General features: G+C 34.0%; 1 protein-coding gene across 1 annotated transcript; it reads left to right on the plus strand.

Moving 5' to 3' along the window:
* Positions 1-2,672: 2,672 nt before the first annotated feature.
* On the plus strand, positions 2,673-11,773 carry LOC144553973 (disease resistance protein RPP13-like). Its single transcript, XM_078302148.1, has 4 exons — positions 2,673-3,355; positions 4,133-4,972; positions 5,231-5,587; positions 10,732-11,773. The coding sequence occupies exons 1-4, from the start codon at positions 2,706-2,708 to the stop codon at positions 11,639-11,641; spliced, it is 2,757 nt and encodes a 918-aa protein (XP_078158274.1). The 5' UTR covers positions 2,673-2,705; the 3' UTR covers positions 11,642-11,773.
* Positions 11,774-13,011: the final 1,238 nt, after the last annotated feature.

The raw sequence follows: 13,011 nt of genomic DNA on the forward strand, positions 1-13,011 counted from the left end.
TTGTTCGGTCCCTTTTGTGTATTATACATTCCCAGTTTCCGTGAACATGAGTCTCATTGATTTTCTTTACAAGTTCATCTATGTTGGTATAAAGTTGCCCTGCGGCAAGTTCGTGATTGTATACAACACGAGGACCAAAGAAACTAATGTCTGCCTCTTCGAAAGCTGTGGTGTCGTTGAATGTGGCGACTGGATGCTTACTTCCCCGACCTGTAATCGGGAATTTTTCTGCCCTGGATAAACCTGGTACATTTGCATCACCATCTGATAAGTCATCAGCTTCCCAAACCCCTTGGTATTCATCCCCCGTTTCCATTTCCCTTTCTGGTATGGCATCAATAGCATCAACATCAATATCAATATCATTTCGATTAACGGGTACCGGTCCTGACTCTGGCATAGTTGGAAATCTATGGATTATGGGTGTCTGTCTGGGTGGTGGTGGTAACTCTTCAGTATTTTCTGGGGAGTTGTGGTACCCCTGGTTGTCATAACCGGGGCTGTGGTACCTCTGGCTGTCATAAGGGGAGTGCTGGTGATATCCCTGGTTGTCATAAGGGAATTGCTGGTGGTACTCCTGGTGGTCATAAGGGGAGTGCTGATGGTACCCCTGGTTGTCACAAGGGGAGTACTGGTGGTACCCCTGGTTGTCATAACCTGAATTGTCATAACCTGAAGGTCCAGCCCCAGCCGAACTTGAAGGTCCAGCCCTCGTTCGGGGAACCCTCTTCGAATATATGTCCATTACCGGGACCCCACAAGCTACAAATTGAGTATACACAACTCTCCACAAATTGGCATCTGTTATTGGAAACTTAACAAAGTAAGGTCTACCCCCCCCCCCACGTGAGTTGTCAATCCATGTAGCCAATTCTATTTCATACTTGTTGGGGTTTACAGATGTCTTTTCGTATATTAGCTGCTTCAGTTCCTCAAATGTGGTATTTTCATTAATCTCGAAGCCAAATGCGACTTCTTTTGTGTAATGCACGCCATCTTCATCACTTTCTAGTTTGCCGCCGACATACAGTGCAACTAACATCTCTTCTTTAACAAACTACATTCAAAAAAAAAATTTATAAGTATTACATGACATAATAATGGGTACAGTAATAAATGACTAATTGAAAAATATTTAAAAAAAAAATAAAAAAAATTACAATTTTTCCACAGTAGGTGTACAGCAATTGCTATAGTAAATGTACGGTACGTTACAGTGCGTGCAACAGTAAATGTACAGTTCGCGACAGTACTTGCAACAGTAAATTTCTACAGTAAATGTACATTTCGCTACAGTACTTGCAACAGTAAATGTACAGTTCGCTACAGTACTTGCAACAGTAAACACTACTAGAATCTGGGTTTATTGCATGGATAAAAATATTTGTTGCATGGATAAAAATATTTGTTGCATGGGTAAGTAGTGTCCATGCAACAAATGACTTGTTGCATGGATACTCTGACTTGTTGCATGGGCTTACCCATGAAACAACCCCCCCAAAAATGTCAGTTGCATGGGTTATCCATGCAACAAGTCGAAAATTGAGTAGTTGCAACGAGGGTTGTTGCAACGGTATTTTTTTGGGCTTGTTGCATGGATAACCCATGCAACTACTCAATTTTCGACTTGTTGCATGGAAAACCCATGGAACAAGTCGAAAATTGAGTAGTTGCAACGGGGGTTGTAGCATAGGTAAGTCGATGCAACAAGTCAGAATTCTAGTAGTGAAATTCCTACAGTAATTGTACAGTTCGCTACAGTACTTGCAACAGTAATGACTAATTATTATAATTAAAAAAATACCTATTCACTCAGCTTCTCGCCTCGAGAGTTCTCAAATCGGGAAGTGCAGAGGCAGAAAACGAATGGGTTTAAATCATACTACATATGGGGCGCCTGGGGAGGGGGCGCCTCACAGGCCTAATGGGGCGCCGCAGGGTGTGGCGCCTCACTTGGCTTGTGGGCCGCCCCAGGGGCTGGCGCCTCAGAGGGTATTTTGGGCCGCCCTGGGCCCAGGCGGTCAGGGCATCTATAAAAAAAAAATTGGAGACAGGAACATATTTAAAATTTTCATTTGTTTTAGGGATATTAATAAAAATGGCCGCATAGTAGATGCAACTCGTTTTTACTTTTTAGTTTTAGAAAATTGTTGTTATTAAGGGTAGAAGTCCTAAAAGTTAAAAGCATGACACGTTGGTAAATCATTAGAACTCTCATTTAAATTATATTGAGATTCTATATATAAAGGATCCTTCTAGATACAGTTTTTAAGAGAATAATAAATATTTTCTTTTTGTAATATATGATTTTTTTGTTTGTATAAAATAATATATAAAAAGAAATCGTTTGCTTTTCAAAAGATTGTTTTTTGTTTTGCATAGACAATCCACGGAGCATTATTTTTAAGGTTAAAAAATTAAATATATAGGCCAACTGGATTCCACTAGGCCTTAATTTATGATAGCAAACCCCTCTGCTCCGCGTTCTACTTAACCCGCTCCACTTTAATCTTACCAAAGTCTTCCCCATTTTTCTCTCTCCCTCTTTCTTTCAGATCTAAAAGTTGCCACACCTCTTACCATAATATCGCTAAATAAACTCGCTTTCTTTCAGTCTTCCCCTTTCCCGATTTGTTTCGATTCAGCTTAAATTTTACTGTTCTTTCTGTACACAACTTGCTAACGCAAATAAATTGGTTGGCAAGATGGCCGAGGGTATAGTCAGTTTTGTTTTGGGCAAGCTGTCAGATGCTGCTGTTAAGGAGGTTCTACTATTACACGGCGTTGGCAAGCAAGTGGAGAGATTGAGTCGTGAGCTCAGGTGGATTCAAGCATTCCTTAAAGATGCCGACATGAAGCAGGTTGTAAGTGAGACGCAAAAGAATTGGGTAAATGAGGTCAGAGATATTGCTTACGACATTGAAGATGTCATAGACAATGCCTTTTTCTTGAAGGCTCCAGTGACTGGGAACCCTTCACGAGAGCACCCGAGAGGATTTGCTCAAATTCCTGGGGGTACTAAAAGAATGTGGAGCAAGGCCAAAAAGCTCCCGGCTTTGCACAACCTTGCTGATGAGATGAATGAGATACTGGCACGTATTCGGGAGATCAATAAAAGTAGAAAGAGATATGGAATCTTGTCACTGGGTGAAGGCAGCGGAGAGCGGCTGAGGCTACCGGTTAGGTCCCGTGTGCTACTTGAAGTAGATGATCCTAATGTTGTCGGCTTCGATCATGACAGGGATAACATCGTAAAGTTGTTGCTTGACCAAACCACCAAAAGGCGCGCTGTCATCTCAATTGTGGGACCTGGTGGGCTCGGGAAAACAACACTTGCGCGAAAAGTCTACAATAGGTAAATATAATTAACTATGTCAAAAATAGCTTAATTATTTGATATTCAACATTTCTTGAAAAGTATACACAAAAACGCACACACAGTCACACAGTCACACACACACATTTATATATTTCAATATTCCCTGAAAAGATGGTGTTTTAAGGAAAAATTCCTTGGATACCCTCTAAGAGTTTCAAATTAACAGATTTTCGCTTCAAAAAAAGTATGTATCGTATATGCACCTCAAAAAGTTCAGATTCATTAAATTTACCCATTCGTCTATTAATATAATTAGAATTTTGGCGGACACATTTTCTTTTTTTGCGAAATACAATCAATACTAAATTTTTTAGGATTGTGGTAAGTCCTATGAAACTTTTTATTGTGACGATTTTACTTGTTGATACTCTAGTAAAATTTTACAATTAATCAATGCTAAATTTGTAGCCAGACCTATTTTCTGTTTGTAATTAAATAAGAAATTTACTCTTCTACCCTAATGTCATCCTAATTTCGGGAAAAAAAAATCAATGCCAAATCTTTTAGGAATATTAATTGTAAATCTTGTGCAAAACTTAGAGAGAGTTATGTTATCTTTTAATTGTGATGATTTTACTTGTTGATACTTTGGTGGAAACACCAAACTAAATTCCCGAATACAGACTATCTGCTATATGATTCAAACTAAAATTTAAATTGTGAGAACTAGCCTCTATGTACAAGTACCAATTATAGGAACAGAGCATTTGAGGAATGCTATATGATTCAAACTATCTGCTTTGTTTTCTACAGCAATGATGTCAAGAGACATTTTGATGTTCGCATATGGGTAGTTATCTCTCAAGAGTTCAATCTAATGGATATTTTGAGAAAGATAATAGAGCAAGTCGAGCCTCTCCCTCAAAACGACCTAAAAGGTGGAGAAGAGTATTTACTTACAAAGCTTTACAAAATTCTTAATGGTGAGCAGTACTCTATAGAACAATATTTACGTCCAAACTCTCATAAGCCTGATCCTGATGAAGAGCCACAACCAAAGAAATACCTTCTAGTCCTAGATGATATGTGGACAAGTGATCTATGGATTAAAATTGGTGAAGTGCTACCTGATGCCGGGATTGGAAGTAGAGTTATCGTAACTGCTAGAATCCAAAACATTATCGATGATGCTGAACCATATAAACTTCCATATTTAACTGAGAAACCGAGCCTAGAGCTTTTGCTGAAAAAGGCTCTTCCTAATCGAGATTTGAGTGAAGGGTTTCCCGATGAACTATATGAGGTTGGAAAACAATTTGTTAAAAAATGTGGTGGATTACCCCTTGCATTGTTGGTTTTAGGAGGTCTTTTATCAAAAAAACCTGCAAATTATGCTTCTTGGAGTAAAATGGTGCAAACTATGAACTGGGGCATTCATGGGAGAGATTGTACTAAGATCATGGCCACTAGCTACGATGACTTGCCATTTGTTCTCAAATCTTGTTTCATGTACTTTGCGACTTTTCCTGAAGACCATAAAATTGATGCTAAAGCATTATTGCGGTTGTGGGTTGCTGAGGGGTTCATACCGGCAGAAGAATCCAGAACATTCGAGGATACTGCTGAGAGCTTTCTAGAAGAACTAGTGCAAAGGTATACTTCCATAGTTCAACATTCTATTACAGACTCATAAAAGTTACTGTTTATTTTTTTTAGATAAGATAATAACCTACTTTATAAATTTAATTGGCACTTTAAAACTCAACTAATATTCATGACTAACATTTTTTTTTATAAGTTAAGTATTCTATTTAGTTTACAAATTAAACACTTGTGATTATATTCATTCCAACACTTTTCATATAATCCAGAGAATTCCATTTAATTGATCTCCTAATTTATTTTCAACAGAAGCTTGGTTCAAGTATCAAAACGCTGTCTCGATGATTCCATCAGATTTTGTCATATACATGATCTCCTTCGTGAACTTGCCATCGAAAAGGCCAAAGAGGATAACTTTCTCACAATTTGCTCAAACCCTAACAACTGGGAGAGCAGTGCCAAGGCACGTCGTGTGGCAATCCATTACTCGGGTTGCGATGAATTGATAGAACATGCAAATCCAAATCTCCGTTCTTTCTTGTGCTCTGAGAATCCAATGCCAAATTGCTCTCGGCAAAGGCTGCTTAAGGTGCTTATTAACTTTGGACAGAGGCGAGAGAGTGGTTCGGTAGATTGCGAGCATTTTCTTGGACTCAATCAATTAAGGTATTGTTGATTTTTGCAAAATAAAACACTGAAGTGATAAACAAACGGTATGATGAATTGTTTGTTTTTATTACAATTTACTTTCAATGTTTTTACAATGAGGCTTTATATAACCAATTTCTATATAGTCCCTAACGGTTACATAACGGTCAAATAAAAAGATGGAGTTGCTTTTTTCTTTATTAATTAGTAACTCTCTTTTTTCTAATAAATGGTTAATGGTGAAAATACCCCTAACAGGTATGAGGCCTAACTGGGTCTCTAATTATCTTGATTCTCAACACTTCCCCTCAAGTTAGAGTTGCAAATGTTGATCAACCCTAATTTGTTCACATTTTCTTCAAATTGTCTTGGATCTAATCCCTTCATAAAGATATCCGCGAATTGGTCTTCACTTCTTACAAAAGGAGTTTCAATTTCCTTAGCTTGAATCTTTTTCTCTAATAAAGTGGCAATCCACCGCGATGTGTTTTGTTCTCTCGTGAAACATCGGGTTGGATGCTATGTGTCGTACCGCTTTGTTGTTGCTAAACATTTTCATTGTTGTTTGAATTTTAATTCTCATATCTGTGAGGAGTTGCTTGATCCATGTCAATTGACTCACAATTGATGCCATAACACGATATTCTGCCTCGGCGCTTGATCTTGCCATGATATTTTATTTCTTGCTTTTTCATGTGACTAGATTTATGCCTACAAATGTGCAAAAACTGGATGTTGATTTTCTATCGAAGCTCCCGGTCTAATCTGCATCGGAATAGCCACACACATTTTTAGAATTATTATTTCATGCAAATTTTTTTTCTGAGTGTTATTTTTAAACAGTTTAAAATTCTTTTTATTGTTTCCAAGTGTGATGTTCTTAGAGCATGCATGAATTGACTAATTTGACTTACTAAGAACAAAATATCCTGACGGGTTACCATTAGGTATATTAATTTTATTACAAGTCTTTTAAATTGATTTATATATTTTAGTGGTTCACCTTCTTCGCTATTTAATTTATGCTTGCCATCTATTGGTGTTGAGGCCAGTTTACAATCTAGTTTACCGGTTTTCTTTAATAAATCAAAAATATATTTTCTTTGAGAAATAAATAGGCCTTTCTTAGAATGTGCAATTTCTTTTCGTAGAAATATTTTAAATAACCAAGATCCTTAATGTCAAATTTTTCTTTCAATTGAAATTTTATTTTATTAATTTCATCTTGGTTATTTCCGGTGATTATAATGACATCAACATATACTAATATAATGGTAGTATTAATTTCTTCAAATTTTACTAATAAGAAATGATTGGCACTACTAATTTTAAAATTACAAGAAATTAAATGAGAATTTAGTTTCTCATACCATACTCTTAGATATTACTTCAATCCAAAAATGAATTTCTTCCATTTTCAAGCTAATCATGATTTTTTTTCTTCATGACCGGTGGTAGTCGTATATACCACTTCTTCAAGTGTTCTTTGAAGAAATGCATTTTTGACGTCCATTATATTAGTATAATTTCTAATTTTGGTTTACCGAAATAGAAAATAAAATCCTCTAATTATTCATTTTGGCCACGGGTGCAAAATTTTCATAATAGTCTATACGATATGTTTGTGTATACCATTTTGCAACTAAGCGAGCCTTGTACCGTTCTACGATACCATCACAATTATACTTAATTGTGTATACACATTTACAATCTATGGATTTTTTTATCTTTTGGTAATTGAACAATTACCCGAATTTCATTTTTTTCAATACCCTTTAATTCTTCTTTCATGGTCTTGAGCCAAACCGAGTTGTTAATGGCTTCAAGGTAATCATTTGGTTTTATTTCTTTTGAAATAGAGGTAAAAAATATTTGGTTTGGAGAGGAAATATTTTTATAGGAAATAAAGTTTTGAATAGGATATTATACCTGGTATGTCACAGAGTCCCTCAACCTTGTTGATGGTAGAATTGTTCTTGATAATCTTCTTAATAGTGTATTTTCCACACTTGTTTCTTCCAAGTTTTTCTCTTCCTCTTTGTTTTGTGAGATTTCTTCTATCTCACTTTCATCTTGTACCGGAGTGGTATTTTCCTCCGATGTGGTATTTTCTATATTTGTATTACCAACTTGTGGTAAAACAAATATGTTTGGTATTTCTTGGATATTGATTTTATTATCAACATCCTTATAATATGGCTCATTTTCTAGATATATTGTATCTCTAGAAATATAGTATTTGTGATTAATTAGATCATAACATTTATAATCATTTTTTTGTGAAGAATATCTCAAAAAAATAGTTTTAGTTGACGTATAATTCAATTTCACCATGTTTGGTTGTGGCCTAAATGGTGGAATAAGGAGTTTAGGCCTCGTTATTCCACTAAACGTGTCTTAAATGAGCCGGCCTAAGATGGCATAAGCCGATCTTTAGGCCGGCCTAAATTAAGCCACCTCACATGGTGGTTTAATTTTTATTCCACCTCGTGGCCTAACTTGAATGATTATAATAATATTTTATTTGTATATAATTAGTATATTATTGTCAATAATTATTATTAGTATATAATTATGTAATTAATATCTTATATTGTTAATATATTAAATAATTATTATAATAATATTATATAATTAATATCCTTTTATTAATAATTATTATTAATAAATAATTATATAATTATTATGTTATATTGTTAATATATTAATACTGTGTAATTAGTATCTTATTAACGATATATAACTATATAATTAATATGTTATATTGTTAATATATGAAATAATTATTATAATAATATTATAATATTTTTATAGTTATTATTAATATATTAATATTATATAATTAATATTTTCTTATTCATAATTATTATTAATATGTAATTATATAATTAATATGTAATTATATAATTAATATGTTATACTGTTAATATATTAAATAAATTTTATAATAATATATAATATATTACAATTATTATTAATATATTAATATTATATAATTAGTATCTTATTATAAATAATTAACCAATTTAGGCTTTTAAAACTTTAGTCCTCCACCAACTCTAACCAAACAAAGAATAGTTTAAGCTATGATTTAACTTTAGGCCTCAACCAAACATAAATAATTTAGACCGACCTAAGTTGGAATAACCAATTTAGGCCTCCTTAGCTTTAGGCCACAACCAAACATGGGGTTTATGTTGTTTGCTTTTGTGTACAAAGCATGTGCACTCAAATATTCTCAAATGATTCAATATAATGTTTCTTTTGGTAAAGGATCTCCAATGGACTTTTATAATTTAAATTGGCACTAGGCAATCTATTTATTAAATATGTGGAAGTGAGTATGCCATCCGACCAAAAAATCTTTAGTATATTATTTTGAAATAAAAGAACTCGAGTCATTTCAAGCAAATGTCTAATTTTTCATTTGAAAACATCATTTTGTTCGGATGTATACACATGTTGTTTGATGTTTGTTTGAAGAAATTTGATATTTTTCTATTTATTAGTTTCATTCCATTATCGGATCTAAACATTTTAATTTTTGCATCATATTGATTTTCTATAAAATTATAGAACTCTTGAAAGTGAGAAAATACTTCACTTTTATTTTTTAGTAAATGTAACAAAGTTACTTTAGAAAAATCATCTATAAAAATTATAAAATATTTGTATCCATTAAATTATTCAATTGGAGCGGGTCTCCACTCAAAAGGTTTCTCACTTTTACTATTTGATAGATGAAATGGTAATCTTGTATGTTTTTCTAATTTAAACATTTTGCAATTACTAAAATTCAATTTTGGAAAATGACGAATATATTTAAGGATTTTATCGGGAGAATGTCCTAGTCTTTTTATGTCAAAGAGTGTATAAATTCTCTTGTCTTCTGGCATTTAGATTGAATTTTTCATAATTTAAAAGGTAGAGCCCATTTTTTAAAAAACCTTCATCAATTATTTTTCCAGTTTTCCGATTCTTAAATATTATATATTTGAAAAAAAGATGGCATTACAATTTAATTCTTGTATTAAGTTTTTTTAAATTGAAATTAAATTTGTAGAGAAAATACTTATATAAAAAAATATCTTTCATATATTTTTTGAAAAAAGATTACATATCCCATGTCATTAATTTTGGTTTTCATACTATTTTCAGCAACAACATATTGTTTATTTTTAGATAGGTCTAAATTGGTCAATAAATCTTTCTTGCAAAACATGTGGTGGGTTGCACAACTATCTAAAATTATTTGAATTTTTGAAGAAAGATTTATTGAGTTTAAAGCAATACCGCAACATTTTGGGAGATACTGTTGAGCCAACCGCGTAATTAGTAGCTGAATCAGTTCCCTCACTTGATCTTGGTTTTCTTGGACTGGGTTGTTCTGACCCGTTTCACCTTTTTTCTCATAATCTCTCCCTAAATGGAGGCCTCCATTTTCTGACCAAATGTAGATGATGTGGCAGTCTTTTGCTCCTCATTTTTCTTTTGTCGCTGCCTTTTTTTTCTCTTTCTCGCGATCTCCTTCCCTCTCCGTCGTTCATCTTTTTGGTCGGAGATGAACCAACACCGATCTTGGGTGGGTGTGACCCAATTTTTTGCAATTTGTGCACCTATCAGGGTGATATTGGCGATTGGTGAGGCTAGAGTTTTGGGATTTTGTTGCATAGACTCAATCTTTAGTTTTATGTAGCTGTTGTACACTCATCGCTAATCACTCGGTTATGGATTTGATCAATTTTCTTGCTTGTTGGAGGATCTTAGGTTGGTATGCCATAATTGCTATTATTTAGGTTTGATCGTATATTTCTGGATTTCTGGTATTTTGCTAGTACTGTCTTTCTGGTATCTGTTATTTGGTATTGGCTTTGTTGGCACTGCCCTTTTTCTGGTTTTGTTTGTATTTATGGTACTGAACTTGATAAGAACAGATACTCTTGTTATTTTTCTGGTTTGGGTGGTTGTCTTGTGTAGCTCTTGGTGGCCTTGAAGGCACTTGATTTATTTTCTTTAATTGGTTGTCTTGTGTATCTCAGGTTGGTATGTTATAATTGTTGTTAACTAGTAACTCTGTTTTATCTAATAAATGGTCAATGACGAAAATACCCCTAACAGGTCTGAGGCCTAACTGACGCTCTAATTATCTTGTTTCTCAACAGGTATTGCGAACTTAGTGGGTCATTGAGTAGTAACAGAAAATCTTTTGAGTCGTTCATAGGTGGTTTGAAATTCCTGGAGACCCTTGATTTCAGTGAATTAATAGCTCACGGCGACTTGCCTGATGATATATGGAATGTGAAAACACTTAGGCATGTGATGCTAAATTGGAAGAATTATACTGCAGGACCGTCATCATCTGCGGACCTAAAAAATCTGCAAACACTCAAGGGTGTGAAGAGCAGAGAGTCATGGAATGCACAGTTACCTAAACTACCAAATTTGCGTGATTTAGTTATGGAAGTGGAGAACAACTTTTCATGGGATGTAATGGCCAAGTTGCTTGATACACTAAATCATCTAACCTATCTTTGTTTAAGTGGCAGTGAAGTGCCGCAAACAATTGTGGAGATGCAAAGGTTTCCATTTTATCAGCATTTACCATGTCTGACTCTAAATGAGGAGTCTTCATCCCCCAACAACAAGTTGTCACCTGAGGTTGGCATGTTTCCCATCCACGTCACAAATCTTAAACTCAAAAATCTCCAGTTCAAGGAAGATCCGCTGCCAGTGCTAGAGAAGCTACGCAACCTCAGGTGGCTCTGGTTGCAAGGAGGAGAAGCGAATCGAAAGATGATCTGTTCTGTTGGAGGCTTCCAACAGCTACATGAGTTGTGGTTTTTTGGCCTAAACAATCTAGAAGAATGGGAGATAAAGGCAGGTGCCATGCCCATACTTAAAGAGGTGAAACTATGGGATTGTAACAAACTAAGGGTGCCTCTCGGGCTTCAATACCTGTCCAATCTAAAAGAACTTGAGGTATCTCGCTGCAGCGAATTAAAAAAGCACAAAGATGAGATCCACAACAACATCTGCAAACATGTTCCGCACATAGATATGATTAGAGCTTGAATCTCTACAGTGCTTTCCTTTATTTTATTTGTGTTAGTTTTTTCGATCCTTTTCGTAGTGCTATCATTTTCTTTTTCTTTTAATTTATTTGTATTTGTATTTGTTGTTTGGTTTTATTCTTGAGTTGTTGAATATGCTTCCAAAACGCAAGACAAATATTAAAGACAGAAGACTATGTATTTTACTTGTAACTGCCAAAATTGTCTTCTTTTCCTTTTAGACGCTTTCAAATCAATGATATGTATTTAGAAGATAAAGATAAAAAAAAAACTCTGTATCATGGTGGTAATTAAGTGTGTTGATTTGCTTAATCTCGAAATTTTAAATTTATAAAGGATATGCATTTCTAAGATAAAAGACAAGAAAAACTTTGTATCAGAATTTCAAATTTTAGTTATTCTAAATCTCGAAATTTCCCTTAATACATTTTTAAAAGTTCTGATTTTAAATTTATATTCAATAAATTAAAAGAAAAATTCTAGCGTACATCAAACTTTTATGTACATATATTAAAAAAAATATTAGAGTGGGGCTTTGGTAATAATATGCATAATTAAAGTAATACTAAACAAATGAGATAAGTAGACATGAAAACTTTTTTGATGAATAATTAATCTCTGCATTTTCCTTTTCTTTCAAACTAAAACATGAAAACTTAGATGTTGGACAAGTTTAACAAAAGCAACTCAGTTGGAGATTATTTAGCTTGGGGATGCTTAGTATAACCGCTAGAAGGAATATTGCAAATCACACCCTTCTAATCCTTTTCTCTCTCTGTTTAATTTATTTTTTCCTCTTCGCGATAACTCACCTTGTACCATTCTAACGGCTATAAGCCATTGTACTCTATATACTAATTCATTGTAATTTATGAGAAATACTCAATAAAGCATTCAATTCAATACAATTATCAAATTCTATCGATGAATGTCACAGGGGCTTGACTTCACAACCTCTGCGAAGGTAAAAAAAAAAGTTAAAAATTTAGAGGGGCCTCGAAATAAGTTAAATGAACAGGGGAATATCCAGTATTTTCAATTCCTTTCATATTCTTCATCTTTTAAACCCACTCCTATTAATTCTTTTTCTTTTCCAATGAATAACAATTTTTATTGCTAGGCAACAAAGAATATAAAAAAAATTATTGCTAAGGTCCATTTTTTCCATCTTTTAAAAGGGAGAATCCACGCCCCCCCCCCCCCCCCCCCCAAAAAAATAAATAAAATAAAACAAAAATTCTACTTGCATTCCTCTCCATTAATTAATCTATTGTAATAAAACCTTTCTTCTATATAAATTCATCTTTGCCATCAACACAGGTAAATTTCTTGAACCAACCATTTTTGTTGTCGGTGGGATTGAAGATGGTA

This window comes from Carex rostrata, chromosome 5 (genome assembly GCF_964058835.1).
Source record: "Carex rostrata chromosome 5, lpCarRost1.2, whole genome shotgun sequence".
In the NCBI taxonomy this organism is placed as follows: domain Eukaryota; kingdom Viridiplantae; phylum Streptophyta; class Magnoliopsida; order Poales; family Cyperaceae; genus Carex; species Carex rostrata.